General features: G+C 44.9%; 1 protein-coding gene across 2 annotated transcripts in view; it reads right to left on the bottom strand.

Annotated features, from left to right (window-relative positions):
- KDM4A (lysine demethylase 4A) overlaps positions 1-19,868 on the bottom strand; it is a 42,145-nt gene extending 22,277 nt beyond the window's left edge. Inside the window, exons 1-11 of one of the 2 annotated variants that reach the window (XM_067567857.1) lie at positions 19,632-19,868; positions 16,631-16,803; positions 14,610-14,785; positions 11,130-11,244; positions 8,989-9,182; positions 6,768-6,817; positions 5,735-5,838; positions 4,984-5,121; positions 2,898-3,148; positions 1,967-2,157; positions 683-1,056 (exon numbers count right to left, since the gene is read on the bottom strand). In XM_067567857.1, coding sequence (XP_067423958.1) covers positions 683-1,056; positions 1,967-2,157; positions 2,898-3,148; positions 4,984-5,121; positions 5,735-5,838; positions 6,768-6,817; positions 8,989-9,182; positions 11,130-11,244; positions 14,610-14,785; positions 16,631-16,768 — 1,731 coding nt within the window. In that variant the 5' untranslated portion in view covers positions 16,769-16,803; positions 19,632-19,868. Of the gene's footprint in view, positions 1-682; positions 1,057-1,966; positions 2,158-2,897; positions 3,149-4,983; positions 5,122-5,734; positions 5,839-6,767; positions 6,818-8,988; positions 9,183-11,129; positions 11,245-14,609; positions 14,786-16,630; positions 16,804-17,383; positions 17,508-19,631 lie in introns of those variants that run through there. The other variant, XM_067567858.1, reaches the window with a different exon arrangement.
- Positions 19,869-21,416: the final 1,548 nt, after the last annotated feature.

Genomic DNA, 21,416 nt, shown 5'->3' on the forward strand with positions numbered 1-21,416 from the left:
GCTAAAAATCTCCCCCTAAAATACAACAGTTAAAACCATTTAGGAAGACTAAGAAGAGTTTCTTACTACAACAGGACTATCCAACCAAAGGGAAGTGGAACAACAGAAGTTGTACTGCATTAATATAAAAAAATTTAAATTAAAACAAAACATTTTTTTCTTTGTGAGTTTAGTAAAAATGTAACAAGTTTTAATGGTGGTTATTACACAGGGGGTAAGCCAGCAATAACTTGACATGAGTAAAACAAGGATTTACTAACATATGTTGCTGGTCTCAAGACACCTTTTATCAGCCTGGGAAATTTTTCCAAGTGTTCACTTTTAGAGATTTGAGGTGATAAAGAAATCTGGTTTTCAAAATAGGTGATTTTTTACTTGGGTCTCTTTGTAGTAGTATACATCCAAAAGGGGAAAAAAGTCTCTCTCTATCCAGTTAATGAGGTGACAGTACTGAAATATTGATGGACTGGATGATAATCTAAATTAAAATTACAGTCAGGTCTCAGTGTGTAAAGAATAAATGTCAGAGCAATTACCAAGCAAGGAGATCTATTATATAGACACCAGTAAAATCCAAAGCCTGAGTGCAATACATAGAACACTTACAATTTAACAAACCTACCAAATCCACCACAGCATAATGCAGTTCTTAACTTTTCCCATTACCACCTTCCATTCATACCTCTGCAAGTTCCTGTTCATTCACACTGGCTGTAGTGCTGGCTTTCTTCCCTGAAGCATGTTCACTGTCCGTGCCATTGGCATCTCCTTTAGCATAGCTATGGACAGTAAGAACCCCGGCTTGGCCAAGAGTTTGTCTGGGAAATAGTTCAGCTGATTCAGAGTCTGAAGAAGCAGAATATGCTGGAGAGCTGGACTGAAGGCTGAAAGATGAACTCTGCTTAGAAGCAGTTAGGCCTGAGGTGGAACTGACAGAATGAGGAATGGAAAGATCCAATGCAGCTGCCTCTTGCTCTTCCTCCTCCTCCTCCTCCTCCTCCTCCAGTTTCACATTTTTCAATTCTTCAAATTTAACTTCTGAAGAAGTCACATAATCTGGAACAAAGATTTTTTCATGACGTCAGGGCAGTTTGAAGACTGCCTTGAATACCATGAAGTGAAATGGGGGAGAAGACAACCACTACACAGGAGGTTCCTGGCTTATGTAGAAGGAACGGAATGCACCATGAACGAATACACAACCAGGAAGCAGTAGCTGATTTGTTCAGATGGTTCATACACTGCTTAGCATGCAGGATCCTACAGCAAGATATGAAGATGCTTTACTGAGCGACTGACCCTTGCCTTTTCCTCTGTCTCGTCACTTGTCTAATGTAATAGAAACTCTCAGGCCAGGACTGTTGAAGCACCTAATATGTTTCTGGACAGAGGGAAAATGATGAAATGGAAAAAACTAGAGATGTCTTGGAGCTAGAAAGGCCAGCTTTCTCACAGAAATCTTATGAAACACTTCCTCTCCCCTTTGAGGCTCCTTAGAAAGAAGACACTCAGGACAGTTTCCGTCATCCAAGCGGCCACAAGACAGTTGTCTGCACCCTTGCTTCCCTCCCCCCCCAGCTCCAACCTGCCCATGTTGGTCTCTTCTTCCTGCTCTTACAGACATGCCTCCTACATTAGTGCTAACGAAATCATTTAGATAAGAAGTGGTGACCCTATGAACCAGTCAGTGGTGGAGGCAAAAGTGCCACACACCTAGGAGCAAAGGTCAGTAACTTGAAAGCTTTCTAAAGAGGGACGCTGGAGAAGGAAATTCCAGACACAGGAATATTCCAAACACTCTGCTTATCAAGGTTCAAACAGGCCTTTGTAAAACACTGTCAAACTCAAATGGCCTCTTATTGAATAGGGAATGACCTGGATTCAGCACCAGTGACTCCGATATGCCTGAACTTTAAACACAAACTTATTATACCATATAGTAAGGTAGAACTTGAGAAGCAATTACCTGAAACTGAGAGTCCATCTTCACCCTGCTGCACAAGTTCACTAGTGGGTCTGACAGGAGGCTCTGCCACTTCCACCTCATACTGCACAGAGCTCAGCTCCTCCTTAGGAAAGGCTTCGCTCTGACTCACCTCTTGGGGCACCTCCAGGCAGACTCTGTGCCTCTTGGTTCCTATTCGGTGCTTGGGCAGACTGCAGAAAACAAATCCACAAGTGGATGATCACACAGAACTCAAGTGAAATGTCAGGTCAGTACCCTCAAGAAATGCCTGGTTTGCATCATATGCCTCATGCTGGGAATTTTAAAAACCAGCACTGGGCAAACCATGCAGTCCCTTGGCTATTCAAAAATAGTCGTGTGTGCTCCCACTCATCCTTCGCTTCCCTCTGCCTCACAATGCAGGATTAACAGACGCCAGAGCATGTCCCAAGACATCCCCTCCCCTTAAGTAAAATTCAAGACCACTAGCTTAGACATCACTACCTGAAAGATGTTTAATGGTAAATTCTCCTTGAATACCAAGTAAACTGTTCCTTAAGCAACAATGAATAGGAATTGTGTACTATCATGGCAGGTCCAGCATTGACACTGCTGGAATCTGGCCATGGAGGATGTTTCCACAATCCCAACAGAATGCTTCTTTGTTCTGGTCTCCAATATACAACATTGTTACCCAACTTCAGGCTTTGGACAGCAGTGACCCAAGTAGGCAAACCATGGTGGATCAAGTTAGTGCGATGTACAGTTCCGTCATTTCTCCCCTGCCAGATACACATCAGCTTGGACTTAAACACTTAAGTGAAAATCCTCTTCCAAGACAGGAACCAGTCCAATCCCAGCTGCTCCTCTTCCATAGAAACGTAAAGAATTCAAAACGCAGTAGGTTGCATTAGTCACTGAATAGGAAAGCATTCACCACTATTTGACTTACCTCTTCTTCTCATCCATGTCCACATCCTCTTTACATGCCTCCCCAGTTTCTATTTCCTCAATGCACTGCTTTCCATTCTTGACTTTCTGAAGGAGCTCCCCCTTGAAGAACTCTGCTGCCTCTGGTGTTGGAAGAGTGTGGTCAATGGCAGTCACATCCTTCCCAGCTTTCCAGAGCTTGTAGCGATCTGGCTGGTATTTCCTCACAAAAACATCCATGGAGATCTTCACCATGTCCTTCCGACATGAGCACTGCAGTTGCACAGAAGGCACTAGGCCAATTACACAAGCATTTTATTTTTCAACCCCATACCACTTTGTTCTTTTGTAGCTCAACTGACCCAAAATATCTCCAAGTGGTGAGACTCAAACGTCTAAAATCTCTCGTCAGGATTGTCCATATAATATAACTGGAAAATCAGCGGGCACAAAGATTAAGTAACTTTTCCAAGGTCACATAGGAAAGTCAGCAATAATGATAGAACAGAAAAAAGGAGAGAGTGAGCAGATTGCTAGGTAAGAAGAAAAACCACACCAGACTCTATCAGCCTAATGGGAGTTACCCATTTAGTTAAGAGGGAGTTACCCATTTAGTTAAGAGGGAGTTACCCATTTAGTTAAGTTAGTTGCAGGTTGTTGGAACTCCTCCCCATTCACAGAAATTTCTGCTCTGTGTCCTTTGAGAATTACATTGCAGAGGTGAAACAAAATTTCTGCAGCTTGGATGACAATGTAATTGGGTCCAGGAAGCTTTAGCTTCAAAAGTTCTCTGCTTAACTGGCTAAAATGTGAACCCTCTTGCCCAGAGTTACTTCCAGGGCTAGCAAGTCTCAAGCAGCGAGTCAGTGTCCATGATGGGAAAGTAAGGGTGGCTTACATGGTGCAGAGAGGGAAATATCGTTTGGACTCAACAGGCTCTAGAGCTTCCCAAACAGACATTTTAGCTGAGTTTTCTAGCAAACATTCTGTTGCTTGAGGGCTTATCTGCACACAAAGTTGTACCACTTTAACTATCCTGGCAGAGTTAGGGTAGTACAACTAGTTATACTGGTATCAAGGTATTTATACCAGTATAACTTATTCCCTTACGGAAAGCAGAATAAGTCATACTTTATAATAATATATCTAGATCCACACTAGGGGTTGTGCCAATGTAACTATTTCAGTACAAAACCCCCACATCTAAGTGAAACAGCTACAGTCAGTACAAAACTGCATAGACTAGGCCTAAGACCAAACCATAATCTGCAACCTTCCAGCACCACCTCAGTCTTACACAGCAGTTATAATTTAATTAAGCTGTACTCAACCTTATTAGACAGGAGGGTCACATAAACCTAAGCACAACCTTTCGTGGGCTAAACAGATTCCACATATTTTAATAAGATTTAAAGTCAACTGTACTGATTTATATTTTAAGTTCAGCTTGTTTCATATATATTTAGATAGAAATAACCTATGTACAGTATTGTCTATTTACTTATGCAAACTAAAATGTAAACATGACAAAATGCTAATGAATCAGCCGTTAGCATACTGTGTTGAAGTAGGCCGTGGGCCTTATGAAATGCTCTAGTGGGCCGCGTATGGCCGATGGGCCGTAGGTTGGACACCCCTGGAACTTTAATCTATTATGCTCTAAACCAGTGTTTCTTAACCTGGAGTTTTAGAGGGGTCGCAAGTGCAGAGCTGGTATTGGGGGTGGCAAGAAAGGTAATTGCCTGGAGCCACAGGGGCGCCATGAAACTAAGTTACATGCCTCAGCCCCGTGGGGGTGGGACTTGGGCTTCAGGGGTACAGTAGTTTGGAAAGGTTAAGAACCACTGCTCTAAACCCTTAACATGATCTGATCTGATATACACAGATCTAGAGATCTATGTTCATTATTTGGTGCCCATAGTCTAAATAGGCACCAAACCACAAGATTAGGAGGCTCATTTCACTCTGCTGTCTGTAGTTACAAAAACACACCACACAGCTAAAAAAAATGGTTTGTTCTAGAGCATTAGTCAAAGAATCAGGTGCTAAAAAATACACTAAAGCAGATTTTTTCCCCCATATGCAATAAAGGACAATAGACCACTTACTAACACAGACTGCTTTCCATATTCGATCCACCGAAGAGTAGCAAAGTTGGTAGATTCAGCACAGTTAAACCCATGATTAAAGCCAGCATGATAACCATAAGGGAAAGTTATCATGAATTCTCCAGCCTCCTGTGTCACCTAAAAGGAGGGAAGCCCACACAGACTGTTAACTGGTTCACAAAACAGTTCCCATTCTCCTGGGTTTGATTTATAAACCGCCTTTGCTCTCCTCTAATGCAAAAATTTTCAGTTTCCTTACCATGCTGGTGAAACTCACTCAGCAGTAGCTGGTAAAATTGCAGTGAAGATAAAATGACTTAGAATGTTTATTTTAAGCTATGCTGGCCAGGCAAGTAAATAGATTCATGCCCTACCAAGATCTCTTATTGCAGTGCAATGAAGTACAGTAAAAAAAAACCAAAAAAAAGTGCCTCAAGACAGCACATTATTAATTATATGGCAGAAAACTGTTTTCAAAACATATGTCCTCAGCAATTCACCTGCAAACACTCATCTGCATAAACAGGCAAGGTCCAACACTCCAAGACTACAGAAGATAAGGAGAGAGTGCCTGCTTCTAGAACAGAAGTCCTAGCCACACAAGCATCATAAGAATTTACATTTAAAAATTTCTGCAAAAGAGATCTCCTCCCCTCCTCAAAAGTTCCCACCCTGCCTCTCAGCAGACACTCCGGGAACTCTTTGACTGCATTTGCTATACTGAAGAGTACCCCAGGTCTTTTCCCCTGACCTTATCAAATGGGATGCCATATTTCTTCAGTATCAATGGAGAGATGAGGGTCATCTTGTGACGGAGAAAAGCTTCGCAACTCTGGGCACTTCCTGGAAAGAAGCCTGTTTAAAGAAGGGTATGAGAGATGTTAAATGCTGTGCTGCTGCAATCTAGAGAGAATAAGTTAATCAATACTTTAGTAGGAAAGTTACTGCCCACACAAAAGTATTTTGTTTCTGGCCTAGAATAGACGTATTCCATTCTGGACTGTACTAGCCTACACTATTATGAGGAAATCATGGTCAGAAATCAAACTGGTGATCTAAGCAAATATAATTGCAGGCCTCAAAGAGGCCCTCTGTACAATATAGGGAATGGGGTGCAGGCACCTTTCAGAAGTCAACAGAAACCTTTATCAAAAGAGCAAGGACCATCTGGGTCTTTTCTTGTCTTAAGTAAATTCAAGTGACAGCAACAGATGTGTAACTTCCTATTTTGGAAAGTTATATAAGTTTTTAATATATGGCAACCAAGTAGTTTATGTTGAAAATGCAGCCTTTTAAAGAAGTTCAGCAAAACCAATATGAACAGAACAGGTGTTGAAACTGTAATGAGAGTCAATGAAGACCGCTCATGGGGATTTAATAATCTTGTTTTATTATAACCCATAAGCAATAGCACTGTTATGCATCAGGCAGAATGCAAGGTTAACCAGTCTAATTCCATTCTCCAAGCTAAACTAAGGGCAAAAACCTCAACATGAATGGTGGAATGCGTGCAGTTTTTATAGCCTTAGTTTTAATTTATAAAACATTTTTGTCTTGAGTGTTCCTCTTATAAAAAGGCAAATACACAAAAATAATCCCACATTATCTAGTAACAAGTTAGGAATACAACTGTATCACCACATATAGAACTACAGTCCTTACCCACATGAATACATATGAATACACATGAATACATGGCCGAGACCTGAAACCTATCAATTATCCCCCCACCCCATGCAAGATGAAGAGTGTAGGATCAGGACAGAGAAGAACTGAATGATTACCTTTGGCAAGTCGCTCCAGTCGCTTCCCATGCTCTGGAGGTATGGAGTACCTGAAGTCACAAAAACAAACCAGTTAAAAAAGGGAGACAAGGAAGATTTTGGATCTTTTTAAAAAAAAAAAAAAAATTCCACTTCCAACTTCAAATATAAAATAGTCAGTAAGATGTAGATTGCCCATTTATCCCACCAACCTATATGAGCTCACTCAATTTTCTCTTTTCTCTAAGGACAGACAAGGGAATTGCTGGTGAAATGATTGATTAGGACAGTGATATAGTATTGATTTGACTGTGTTACATATAGGAAAACAGATTGGGAACTCAAACAGCTGCTTTCCAACATGAACAAGTTGGGAAATGTACCTGAAGACAGAGTTAGTTCAAAGTGGTATTTGAGCCTCCTGTTAGTTGCAGACAGATTGCTGGAAAAGAACATTGTTTGAAACACTGGTAATACAAGGGAGCCCTTGAGTGTCTGAGGACCTCCCCGCATATTCTGTTCTTCCCACTGGAAAAGCCATTTTCCCACCTGGATTCATACTAAACAGAGAAAAAGGGCAAAGTTTAATTTCACCTCTGCTAGAATGACTGACTTAGGTACCCTTCCTGGCAGATACCCATCAATGTAAAGTACCCAGCTCCAATGCTGTGTCTGTACTACAGAAACTGCCGTACTCAACACGGGGTACCAAACTGCGACCTAAAGACTCCATTATTTCTAAGGCATTCCTCACCATACAGTCTAAGTACTCCTATCAAGGAATAATCCCCTACTCTCCTCTAACCCCTTGCTGGAAAAGCACAGTTCCTTCACTGCAAGGCACTGGAAACCTGCAAATGCTGAAGAAAAGCATTTAGGTCAGGATAACCAGCCAGCTTTTTAAGTTACAATAAGGGGAATTTAAAATCCCTCTCACTGTTGAGGATAATAATACGCTGATCAGTTTAACTGTCTGTCCATTAGGCTTAGTTTTATTTAATTCTTATCAAATTACAATTTTTATCAAGCAAATGTTGCTATTTCATTCTACCTAAAATTACCCAAGAATTGGTCTTAACTTCCACTAAAAATATTAAATCTCATTTGGTTAGGCAAAAGCTTGGGGAGAAGTCTCTGAAGTACCTGAAATCACAGCATGTTTGTGCAGAAGGCATAACAAAGAGGGAGAAGTCTGAACTACATTAAAAAACATAGTGCAGAAGGGGTTAAGAGAAAGCACTAGCACAGAATGCGGGGGTCTCCCTGCATATTCTTCTCATGTGCTCTATACTTTCTATTTTTCAAAACAGTTTTTAACTCTTCTGGCTGCAGTAATAAATTGTAGCACTCAAACACCACCACTCAGTAGTGTGAACTTCTTCCATTCATTGCAATTGGCAGTCAGGTGAACCAATCAAGTTTAAGATGCCAACACAATTAATTCTTTTCACTGACCACTTTAAAAATACCAAGGGGAGAGGCTTTGCAGATAGGACTAGTATAATTTAGCTCAATAGTTCACATCCTTTTGTTCCAACCCTACTGGTGCTACATGGAGCGCCTGCTGGTCACGTGCTGGCTCATTTCCAACTGTGAAGCTGGATGAAAAACGCAAACAAATACTTGTTTCTAGTATCATGGTCACATAAGCAATTGCTTGTAGTTGCTACAGGAATGTTATGTACCTGTGAATGGAAGGAGGATGAATCACTATTAAAATGTGGTCTATGCTGTTTTGAGTTTGAGAACCCCTGATTTACCTACATACTCCAGCCTTAAACAGACATTAAAATTCAACAAAGGTATAAGATTCACTCACCTGCCATCTACCAAGACCAATGATAAAGAACAGCTACATTTCACTGATCTACCATAAACCCATTTACCCTTCCTGATGTATGTACTGTAACTCTAGATGTAGTTTTGCTCCTACAGCAGCATAGGCGATTCATTCACCCTAAAACAAATTTTGAGTGGCTAACAGTAGTGATCTGCAATTCCAGAAGGTAATCAAACCAAACAAGTTCTACTGCAGAATTCAGCATTCACAATCCTGCTGTTCCTGGCTATAATGACAGAAGGAGCAGTAGCCTGAAGGAGATAGTAAGAAAATACTGCATTTTTTCCCCTCCATCTCTATCCCTTATTTATCCATCTGTCCCTCCTCATTTATCAAGGGACTCCAATAGTTCATGGTATTCTCTTTCTAGTGAATCTTGGCAGCTGCTCTAGGAAACCTTACCATGACTTGGGTTCTCCAAAGTGCAAGTAATTAATACTGTAGAGGTCCATGTCCTCAGTATGCCAGGCAAAGGAGGTTTTCCACATGCCGAAGTAGAGGTAAGGGGTATTCACGCCCTCGATGGTTATGCCACTTTCATTCTCCACTATGTCCAGGATTGTGTTCAACCGGCCAATATTCCACTCATGCACATGCTACAAAACACGGAGCTCACATTAAACAAGAATCAGTAAGGACAACAACATGTTAGCAAGACGTCAGCTATATAACACTGGCCCTTACTTCACTCTGCATTTTGGGACCCAGAGGGATTTATTTTTCAATTTTGCTGACCAATCTGAAGTCTTCACCTCCCAGTAACTTTTTTCCTCATTTTCAAATATAAAAGTCTCGTTTTGCATTAGCTTATGTTTAACTCTTACTAGTCACACCCCTCATTAACATTTCAGCCAGAAATCAAAGTGACATAAGACTGAAATCCCCTAGCCTCTAGAAACAAAACACTTCTGCCAGTGTATGTCTGTCTCACCCTGGACTGGTGTAGGAAGTTTGTACCACTATCCACTATACTGGTCCTATCCAACAAGTAAAGGACTTCACCATCCAGAACTGTCATGTTTTCCTTCCTACCGTGTTCCCTTCCAAACCTCTGTTAAAGAATTGGAATAAACTCTAACAGGCAAAATGTGACTGCATTATTATGCACTAAGTTCTGATGGAAAGAGACGGCGATGCCAGGTGCTCTGAGCATCCAGATCAGTTTCCCTACGCCTCCAGGCTCAGGTAGGTGCAGTTCTCAGTGCCTGCAAATTACTGGGTGCCGGTGACCACAGTGACCATGTAGGACAGCATGGGCCAGCCCACATGCAGTCACAAGGAGTGGAGTAGCACCCACAATGCCAACTCAGGATTGAGTGCACGGCTGGGCCCCGCAGCAGCACCCTCCTCGGACATATCCCTCCCTACACCCTGAGCTACCCCTTCCCCCTGCTTGCATACAGCCCTAGCTACTCCCTGAGCTGGCTGAAAGGCTGAACATTGAAGATGAGATCAGGTTGAGCCTCATTAACACGTCCGCATTGTGCAAGGAGAAACAGGCACATCCAACCCATCAAGACAACTCCTGGTCTAAGTTATTTTATATTTTTATTTACAATATTTGAGTCTTTTCTAATTAGTAGAGAATAGGGTTGTCTTTACTTACACAGCACAGAAATTCAGATTTTACCCTAAATAAATTGAAAAACAATAGTGTGTTCAAAGTTGGACAACTATTTTGTTTTAAAATCAAATACACTGTGTTTTAACAATTTTGTTAACATTACTGTGTTGCTTATTGTTAATTTTTATACAAAATTGGGTTTTCCCTGTTTGAACACCACATTTTGCTCTCAACATTTTTTAAAAATGTAGTTTGACTAAAACTGCTTGCTTTCAAAGACCCTGAAGCATTTGAGTGCATAGTGCTAGGGATTTCTATCATTACAATTGTTTACATTAAAATAACAAGGAAATGCACACTGTTTATTTACAGTGTTATAGTTGATATGTATATAGTAATTAAAATAAATAAATTTTCTTCAAGACGTGTTAATAGAGGGCCATTGTGCCTACTGCAGCTGCACAGATGAGCTTCAGGAGAAAACGTCTGGGATCCCCTGGCTTATCAGACTACAAAGAGTCCCCCACAGTACTGTGTACAGCAGTGGGATACTTAGGTGATACATGTTCACGGCTAGTCTCCATTTCAGGCTCATTTGTGTCCTTAAGTACATGAGCACTGATCATTAAGTCAGTTTTGTGCCTTACCTATGCTTATATTAATTAATTAATTATGGCTCCCAGGAGTTTCCAACTGTAACACAATGAAGCAGTGATGGATGAACACACACAAATATTTTCAATGATAGCTCTTATAGTCTGCCTAAACAATCCTGACTAAATGATAAACATGTTAGAGGGACAACTGACTACATTTACAAGATAGTATCTTTCGGAAGATAGAAGTCTGCTATGAACATCATTAACACCCCAATGAAACTTCCCAGAGCTGAATGCTAGGGCAGAGAGCTTATAGGATAAACCCTATCAAGATTTGCAAGGATGATTATGCTACTAGAAGACAAAACATTTTCCTTCACCTTCTCATAGAGCGTGCCATTAACATCAGCACCATAGATGGGGGCATTAAAAGTGAGGTTCTTCCAGTATTTCCGCTCAAGGTCCTCAAAGTCGGTATATCGGGGTGTGCAGTATCTTGAAAAAAAAGCCATATTTCATCATAAAAAAAACTATGCAACTCAATACATTAGAGTTTACAGCAACATCTCAGAATTAAGACAATGCAAGTAGAAGGCTATGTTCAGAAAGTTAATGAAAGAGTAAAGAGTCAGCATCTATCATATCTCCCAGTGGCTAGGACACTGGACTGGGAGTCAGGGGACCTGGGTTATATTTCCCACATTGCCATAACCTGTTATATGACGGGGAGCAAGTCACTTCACCTGTGTGCCCGTGTTTCCCCTCCCACTCTTTGTATGGTGTCTGGCAAAATGGGACCCCATCTTAGCTAGGGTCTGTAGGAGCTACTAATACCCAGGATAACACCCACAGTAAGTTACGAGCTTTGCAAAGCATACAGTTTATTCTACATTGTTTGAAGGAATAACCTGCACTGTACAAAAATGGAGTAATGAGCATTTAATTAGCTCGCTCTTTAGTGCCCAAGCCACATCTTGTTGAGGGAACAATATCTTAAGAAGTCAGTTTAATAACAATCAAATGTATTTCTTAAAGTAGTGGTAAGAGAAGTTTAGGTCACTTTTCACATTTCTCAGCTAGAACAATGGAAACTAATGAGAATTTCACTTTCTGGGTCTCAGGAACTAGCGTTGTAATGCAACATTTGGAGTTTCAAATACTGCAGAGAAATGGTTACAACTCAGTTTTATTCTGAAGTGACAACAAAAATAGCATTGTTGGGTTCCACATTTGTGGTCTTTCAGTAAAGGGTTCTCAGTTAACCACTAAAGAAACATTTGTTCCTAATTTCCAGCCCTGCAAACTACATGTAATTTCAGTTGTTCATTGTGCAGGTGCCAGGTGGTGTTTAAGCCTATGGTACAGGAGATCATACTAGATAATCTGATGGTCTCTTCTGGCCTTAAACTCTATGTAGGGCCTGCAGGTCAATCTGCATCCTTTCCTTTAGTTTAAAAAAAAAAAAAGTAAGAGAATCAAAAAACACCACCTTGGCTAAAGAGTAAAACAGGCCGTTAAGAGGCAAAAAGGCATCCTTTAAAAACTGAAAGTTAAATCCTACTGAAGAAAGTAGAAAGGATCATAAATTCTGGCATATAATTAGGCAGGTCAAAAAAGAATTTGAAAAATAACAGCAAAACATTTTAAGTACCTCTGAAGCAGGAAGCCTGCTAAGCAATTACAGAGGCCACTGGACAATGAGGTGCTACAGAACCACACAAGACACACAAAGCTGTTGTAGAGAAACTACATGAATTCTCTTCACTGCAGAGGATGTGAGGGAGATTCCAAAACCTGAGCCATTCTTTTTAGGTGATGACACCTCGATCTGGGATAATTCCTCTGAGTTAAGCAGAGAATGTTTTGGAACAAACTGATAAATTGAACAGTAATAAGTCACTGGGACCAGATGGTATTCACCCAAGAGTTGTGAAGGAACTCATATGAAACTGCAGAACTACTAACTGTGGCATGTAACCTGTTACTTAAGTAAGTCTCTCTCCTAGATGACTGGCGGAGAGCTAATGAAATGCTTATTTTTTACAAAAGCTCCAAAGGCAATGCTGGAGGTTACAGGCCAGTAAGCATTAACTCAGTACCAGGCAAATTGATTAAAACTATAGCTAAGATCAATTATCAGACACATAGATGAACACAACGTATCAGGGAAGAGTCAACACGGCTTTTGTAAAGGAAATCATGCCTCACCAGTCTATTAGAATCCTATTTGGGGGGAGGGGGAGCACAAATAAACATGTGGATAATGATGATTCCGTAGGTATAGTATAGTTAGACTTTCAGAAAGCCTTTGACAAGGTCTCTCACCTAAGGCTCTTAAGCAAAGTAAGCAGTCATGGGATAAGAGAGAATGTCCTCTCCTGGATCAGTAACTGGTTAAAAATAGGAAACAAAGGGTAGGAATACATGGTCAGTTTTCTGAATGGAGAGAGGTAAATAGCAGGGTCACCCCAAGGATTTGTACTGGGACCAGTGCTGTTCAACATATTCATAAATGATCTGGAAGACTTGGTAAAAATGGCACAGTTTGCAGATGATATAAAAATCACTCAAGATAGTGAAGTCCAAAGCAGACTGCAAAGAGTCATAAGGGGATCCCACAAAACTGGGTGACCGGGCAATAAAATGGCAGATGAAATTCAAGGGTCATTAATGTGAAATAATGCACATTGGAAAACCTAATCCCAACTATACATACAAATTGATGGGGTCTAAATTAGCTGTTACCATTCAAGAAAGAGATCTTGGAATCATTATGGATGATTTCAGAAAACTAACTGCTCAATGTGCAGCAGAAGTCAAAAAAAGCTAACAGAATGTTAGGAGCCATTAGGAAAGGGATAGATAAAAGCATTAGGATATTTTCTGTCCTATTATGTAAATCCATGGTGCACCTACATCTTGAATACTGCATGCTTGAATACTGGTCACCCCATGTCAAAAAAAGATGTATTAGAAATGGGAAAGGTACAGGGAAGTGCAACACAAATGATTAGGGGTATGGAATAGCTTTCTTACAAAGAAAGATTAAAGACTAGGACTGGTTATCTTATAAAAGAGATGATTAAGGGGGGATATGATAGACGTCTATAAAATCATGAATGTTTGGAGAAAATGAATAAGAGTGTTATTTACCCCCTCACAAAACAAAAACAAGGGGTCAACCAATGAAAATTACTAGGCAGCATGCTTAAAGCCAACATAAGACGTATTTCTTCACATAATACACAGACAGCCTATGGAACTTGTTACTAGGGGATGTTGTGAAAGCCAAAAGCATAACTGGGTTCAAAAAAAGAATCAGACAAATTCATGGAGGTCAGGCCAAGATGATCAGGGATACAACCCATGCTCCAGGTATCCCTAAACCTCTGACTGACAGAAGCTGGGATTGGACAACAGAGGATGGATCACTCAATAATTGCCCTGTTCTGTCCATTCCCTCTGAAGCATCTGGCATTGGCCACTGTCAGAGTGAGGATACTGGGCTAGATGAACCATTGGTCTGACCCAGCATGCCCATTCTTTTGTAATAAAGGTTCTCCAGGCCAAGTTATGCTCTCACCAACACTTGTGCAATTCCATTGTCTTCAGGACTAACAAGTAAAATGTAGCAGAGACTTACTTGTATCTGCTGTCTTTAGTGACAATACAGATAGGACATCTGTTAATATACCATTTTAAAGGAAGTTTTACAATCACTGAAATTTTCTTTAGTTAAAAAACTACATCTCTATCCAAGGGAGTCCATTTAACTATACAATAAATGGAGAGAAACTCTGTGATGGTAACTCATGCATAAACCCCACAGATGTAAAAACTGCAGGCATAAACTCTCTTACTTATCACTATTTGCAATTCTTCTAAATTCCCGGACAGTCATAGCCTTCTTCTGGATGTTGTACTGTGTGAAGAGACCAGATTGTCCAGTCACCACCTGCTGAATTGGAGCTGGGATGACCAGTTCATCAATGTCATCATAGCATGTTCGGGGCTTCCATTCCTTTGGAGGAATTACCTGATGGTTCACAGAATAAAAGGCAAGAAGATCAGAAAACCTAGCAATTCAACAAATGAGAGAAGGTTTATCTAGAAGACAATGATTATTTAGTCAGCAACAGTTCTAAGGAATGAATGTAACAGGAACAGGAAGATTTCAAACTTCTTAGAATTAAAGGTAATTCTAAGTCTGTGATAAAGAGCTACAAAATTAGATTCATCATACTATATTACCTTCTTGTATACAGTGTTGTTGTAGTCAAGTTGGTCCCAGGATGTTAAGAGACACAAGGTGAATGAAGTAATATCTTTTATTGGACCAACTTCTGTTGGTGAGAGACAAACTTTCAATCTTACAAACAGCTCTTCTTCACGTCTCTGTAGTTCTCTGTAAGCTCAAAAGCTTGTTTTTCTCACCAACAAAAGCTGGTCAAATAAAAAAATATTACTTCACCCATCTTGTCTCTGTACTACCTTCTGTCCATGGCAGCTCTCCTATTGCTAATGGCTGGTCTGCATAAAGACTGAAGAGTAGAATACAGCCCTTGCGTAGTGACTAAGGGCCTGAACTTTGGACATGCTGAGCTCTCACAGCTTCCATTAACTTAAAATGGAATTCTGGGTGCTTAGCACACTGAAAGTCATCATCTGCAGGTTTGGGAGCTGGCACACACTTGAGTTTCCACACACAAGTTGTAAGTGGGACTACCCATGCACATAAGTGTTTACATCAGGGGTTGGCAACCTGTGGCATGCGTGCCAAAAGTGGCACATGCAATGATTTTGAGTGGCACACCGTGCCACTTCCAGCCCCAAGCAGGGCTGCATGGTGGCCCTCCGCACTTCCGGCCCCTGCCCAGCGGTTCCTTGCTGGCCAGAGCCACACCGCTCCTGGCCCTAGGCAGGGCTGCGTGGCTGCTATCCCCGCCCTTCCAGCCCCGCCCCTCCCCCACATCGGTCCAGCGGTGTCCTGGCTGGAGCTGGCACAAAGCAGGGCCGGAAGGAAGGAGCAGCTGCCATGCAGCCCTGCTAGGAACCTGGAGTACCTCCTGGCCAGGGCCAGTGGCGAGCCGAACTGGTCGGCCCCTCAGTCTCCTGTCCCCTCCTCTGCCCCCCCTGTTGGGAGGGGACTGCGGGGACCCCAAACGCACAGGGACCCGGCAGCCTTCCCTGCCCACCCCCACAGTAGGGGGGAGAGGGAGAAGGGGGACCACAGGAAACAGGCCCCCAGACACCCCCACCGCTGAACACCCGGTAAGTCAGGGTGCTGGGCCAATGGCACGAGGGGAGACTTGGCACGTCCCTTCCCAAAGGTTGCTGACCCCTGGTTTACAGGAACAGGGCTTTAGCCAGTAAGTGATGCATGCAGCATCGCCCAGATGGCAGAATTATGCAGCAGCCTTTCAAGACCTGTCTTGTTTTTGCTCTTTGTTATTTGACCCATTTACAGACCACTGCAGTAACTGTGTGCGGAAGGTAGGTGCAGTAACCTGTGAAATTAAAACTCGAGTTCTCAGGATTAAGTCAGAGTTCATGGGGGCACCCCACGAAGAGCTCTGTGAGGCTGTCTAGGACACAGCATGCGCTTTTAAACGGAGGATGTCACAGTGCGACCCCTGAACCTGCCAGGGGGCGGTGACAGGTATTAGCCAGATGAGAGCTGGCCCGACAGCGAAGTCGTTGACACCTCCCACATACAGCCGGGCTCACTCCGCTCATCTCTGCGGCGAGTGGCGCATCTGTAGCTATCGCCAGCAGAGCCCCCCGCTCTCAGCACTCGCAGGGGAAGGTAGCGGCAGCCGCGTTTCGGGGCAGGAGCCGGAGCCGGAGCCCAGCCCCATCCTGCCCGCCGCGCCTTCCTCACCTTGGCCAGGCCCGCCCGGTGCGCGCCCTGCGACTCGATGTAGGCGACGTAGCGGCTGAAGTTCCGGAACTCCTCCAGCGTGGGCCGGAAGGTCATGATCCGGGCGCTGGGGTTGAGGCTCTCCAGCTCCGAAGCCATCTCGCTCCTTCGCGCTGCCTCGGCCACGCAAGAACCTGGGCACAGACGGGAGGGGCCATGAGCACGCCGGGCCGCCGAGCCTGCTCACCGCCGCGCGGGGGGGACCGCCGAGCCCCGCCCCGCCCCGGCCCGGCCCGGCCCGGCCCGCCGAGCCTCCGAGCCTCCCCCCGCCCGAGCGCACTCGCAGCCCCGCCCCGCCCCGCCCCGCCCCGCGAGCTGCCCCGGCCCGGCCCGGCCCGCCCGCTCGCTGCCGGCGGCGGCGCGGAGGGAGGCGTTTCCTGCCCGCGCCACGTTCCCGGCGCGCCGCGCGCGCAGCCCGGCCCCGGCCCCGGCCCTGGCCCCAGCCGGCAGCTCCGCTTCCGACGCCTCAGAGGGCCCGGCCCGGCCCGGCCCAGGCGGGGCGGAGCCGCCGCAGCCGGCGGAGACCAGACCCGGCAGCCCCTCCCCACCGCGCCCCTCGGGCCGAGGCCGGCCCGCGCCCGGCCCCCGGCGTCCCGTACCCCCCCGGCCTCACCTCCGCCACCGACCGCCGCGACCCCTCCCCTCAGGCTGCCTCCGCCAGTGCCCCACGATTAGGAGGAAGACGAGAGAAAACAGCCCCCGCCCCGCACCGACCTCGCGTCCCATTGGTGGGGCCGCACCGCTGCGGGCCAATCGCCACGGGGTCCGCATCAGCCTCGCCGCCTCATTGGCCGAGACCCCCTGTCAATCACTTTCCTCGTCTTCCCCCAGCGTCGCCCCCACCGCGGCGAGCGCGGACGAACCGCTCCCCCCTCCCGAAATCAGTTCCGGCGCGGATGGATACACGGATGCGCGCGACGATGTTACGTCAGGTGAAATTTAAATTATAGAGACGTTTGATATCCTTCCGCTCGGAGCGCTAAAGAATCCGCCAGGCCCGCTCCGCCCCCCTCGGCCGCTTCCTATCGCACACCCGCTTCCCGCCCTCGCCGTCGCTCTAAGCCAATCACAGCGCAACCTGGGCTTCCAACCACTAGGAATTAGCCTCACCTAAGGAGTTAGCCAATCAAAGAGGAGGGGAAGGGGCTGTTGCTAGGCAGATTACGGAGGCTCCTGTGGGGCGGGCAGTTGCTAGGGTAGGCCCCAATCGATGCCCCAGGCTATAGTCCCATGGACAGTCCATACATAGAGTCTGTAGAATTTCTGCCATGAGCAGTAGCAGGGTGGAGCAGAACAGGCTGGGATCCTAGACTTGGATTCAACCCGTCCCTGTCAAGGCTTAAGGAGTCCTAATATGAACAGGATTGGTGCTGAGGCCTCTTGTATAGCCTGTTAGCAGGCTTGGGGAGCCACTTGACAGCAGACACCACAGCAGATAATCCTTGGGTGCATAATAGATCATTACCTGTCGCTCTGAAGTAACTTCTGCTTCCTAGGCACACATCAGTAATGATCCATTAAACTGTTAATAGACACTGCACTTTAACGTCAAAGAGAAATACAGACACTGATATTATTACACTCAAGTTCACTGAAATATTACTATTCCATTTTTAGCTCCGACTCAGTAGAACAATGGTAATAGATAGGAAAGACAGTTCATCGAGCTATAGGTAAGCACAGACAGAGACCTAACAACAGACACTTGCATTTCAAAGACTTGATTCTATACACCAGGGCTGTTAGCTATTGGCAAGGAATGGCCCCAATTACTATTTCAATACTCCTAAACATAGCCTTAAAGGTTGATTTTGGGTTATTGCAGCCTACTAGGTTTAACCCTTCCTGGCCCAGTGTCAGAGTGGTTTACAGAATCTGTGCTCACCCCTCACTAGTTACATCTCCACCTTTGGTGGTCACCCCATCTTCCCTCCTGTTTGGTGGTTTCTAGATCCCCTTTTCCAAACCTCTTCTGATAGGTGAGCCCCCTTTCTCCTTTTCTTGGTGGCTCACCTGGAGCCTTGGATTACAAGTATAGAAAATAAGATTTATTCTTAAAACAGGAGAAACTTTGGAGTGAGTTGCATTGGAGTGTGGATTAGGCTGGAAGTACCCCAATGCCTCACTACTGGGAAGTGAAATATTTTAAATAGACTGGGGAAAAAAAACAACAGAGCAGACTGCAGGGGGTGTGCTATGGTCTAGTGGCTCTTAATTCAGTTATGATGCCACATCAATGAACACATTAGCTAAGCATTCCTCCTAAAATAACGATAAATGAATAACCTTTAACCGGCCATCATCAGAATTTGGCATTGACACCCCATTGTAAGGGCTGGGTCAGTTCACATCTCTGCTGAGAACTCTCCCCCCACCACAGATGGGGAAAGAACGTGGAATGCAAGTAATGCTGCCCTATTCCTCAGGACCAGCAACTGCAGCAGGGCTCTGTGAGGGGGCATTGAGACTATGGGGATCTAAACAAGAAGGTCAAGAAAGCAGGGAGTACTTTGGGGACTGATATTATAGTGGGGCAAGGTCACTGCTACCGTTAAAGGGTTCGACTGTCTTACCGTTTAACAGCTGATTCTCCCAAGGGCTCTGAACTCCACTGGCATATTCAGAACATCTTGAAGTTTGCTGTGCTTCACCAGGGACTGGGAATAGGGTAGTGCAGCAGTTCCCACCCCTTTCAAGTGTGCCGGCCCCTTTTCAACATCCAAACATTTCACAGCCCACCACGTTACTAGTTGGTTTTACATTATGTTTTTATTTGAAATTGTACAGTTCCTTGGTGAGGATGTCATTCTTTTCCCCACAGACTCCCCTGTAGTAGCCTCACAGAGCACCAGGGGGTCCACAGACCACAGGTTGGGAACCCCCTGGGGTAGTGGCTGCAGCTGTTTGAACAAGTGGGTCTCAAGATGCAGCCCCCCCTCAATGAGCTTCTTATACAATTTACCTGTATTTTTTCTCTCTCCTGGCAATTCACATAGCTCAGCTCTCCAGCTAGGTCAGCTTCAAAGTTCAATCCCATTTCAGGGTAACCCAAATCCAAACAAACTGGAAGGTTCTTCCACCCTCAGCCTGCCCTCCAGACAGCATTCCTAGTTCCCTGGGTTTCCTAGGGCCCCTGGGCTACCTTCAATGCTTGGGCTCTGGGGTAGAGCCCTGACCCCCTAGGCTGCTTCCTTCGCACACCCACAGCCCTGGCAAAGCTACCTTTAAGCCTCGCTGCTCTGGGCTAGAGCACCAGACCCTACTTTAGGGCTTTCTACAGGAGCCCAATTTGCTCCCTGCAGCTCCACTTCCAAAGTGAGTTTTCTCAGATTGGCTTTTATGAGGCCCAGGTATTTCAGGCTGTCACCTGAGCCCAATTAGTCCTGCCCCTTTAGACCAGGAGGCAGCTAATTATGGCACAGGCAAGGCTCGTACTGGTATAACGACACCGGTCAAGGGGATGACTTGTTTACTGAAATAGTTACACCAATACAACACCCCCAATGCGGACATAGTTAGGCAGGAATACACGTGCTTTTACCAGTAGCGTTTAGTCCCCTCCCAGCTGGGAATGCTAGGCCAGTATCAGGACTTTTATCCGAGTACATTTCATCCACACTAGGTCATTGTACCGTGTTAAGTGTATTGGTATCGTTACAGCAGTACAACTTTTGTGTGCAAACAAGCGGCGAGAGGAGGATGAGAATGTCTCTTCAGCTGAACGGAGCAATTCACAGTTCTCAAGCTATTGTTTCAGGCTTCATTCATCTGTGAAAATCCATTGAGATGAACGGGCCACTTCCCAGCTCAGCCAGCCTCCCATGCTACTGACAGCGTGCAGAACCTGTCCCCATCCAGTACACGCTGATAGCCACTCTCCTCTCTCTCACACCGCTAGCTGATGGATACCATGTGGCTGTCCTCACAGCTCCAAGATGCTGCCCTTTTTATGCAATGCCCCAGCCTGCCCCTGACGGACAGCAAAGCACTTGAATATAGAGCACTACTAGGGTGCAGCAGGACAAGCTGTCAGACAGTGTCCTCACCAAGGCAACTGAGGGATTGTCTACATGTGGCACTAGCCTGGAATAGCTATTCCACATTAGCATCCCTTGTGGACACACTTATGTGCCTTTGTGCCATTTAGCTTAATCCAATTTGCTTAATTAATGAATGTTTCCACCAGAATTTCGTACAGTGCCTGTTTCTGTGGTATCTACACCTTCTCAGGTATGCCAGGGGCTTTGTTGGACCTCATGGATTAGTTTCCTCTTACATCAGTTTTACACTAACGTGATGACTTCAGTTAAATTATCCCCGATTCACATCAGTGCGTGTGAGCTCCGGATTGTGCCCCTGCCTGTGTAGAGGAGACACGCTGCTTGGCATGCACTATACACACGTGGTTTAGTTTTCCCTGCCCCATTAATTTGGCTAGGAAGCGCAAGCTTTGTTAAGATGAGGCAGCAGTTCCCTGCCAAGATAAAATGCAGCCCACACACAGCGGCCCCCGCTGATGCACAGAGCAGGACTATAGGCTGCCTGCATCCTGTGCACCTCTGCCCAGTTCAGAAGAGGCGTTTGGGGGCGTTTGGGGGCTGGCCTGCACACTGCCACGACCTGTACAGTAGCCCAGCCTAAAGCAGCGGAGGGCATGTGAAGGGGAGGAGGACGGAGCGGGGCAGGGCGACCGGTGAGGTGGAGACGGGTGAACGTTAAGACTCTTGTAAGTGCTACTGCTGGTGGT

This window comes from Emydura macquarii, unplaced genomic scaffold (genome assembly GCF_026122565.2).
Source record: "Emydura macquarii macquarii isolate MOO-44397 ecotype Brisbane River unplaced genomic scaffold, CSIRO-AGI_Emac_v2 contig_2805, whole genome shotgun sequence".
Taxonomy (NCBI): domain Eukaryota; kingdom Metazoa; phylum Chordata; order Testudines; family Chelidae; genus Emydura; species Emydura macquarii.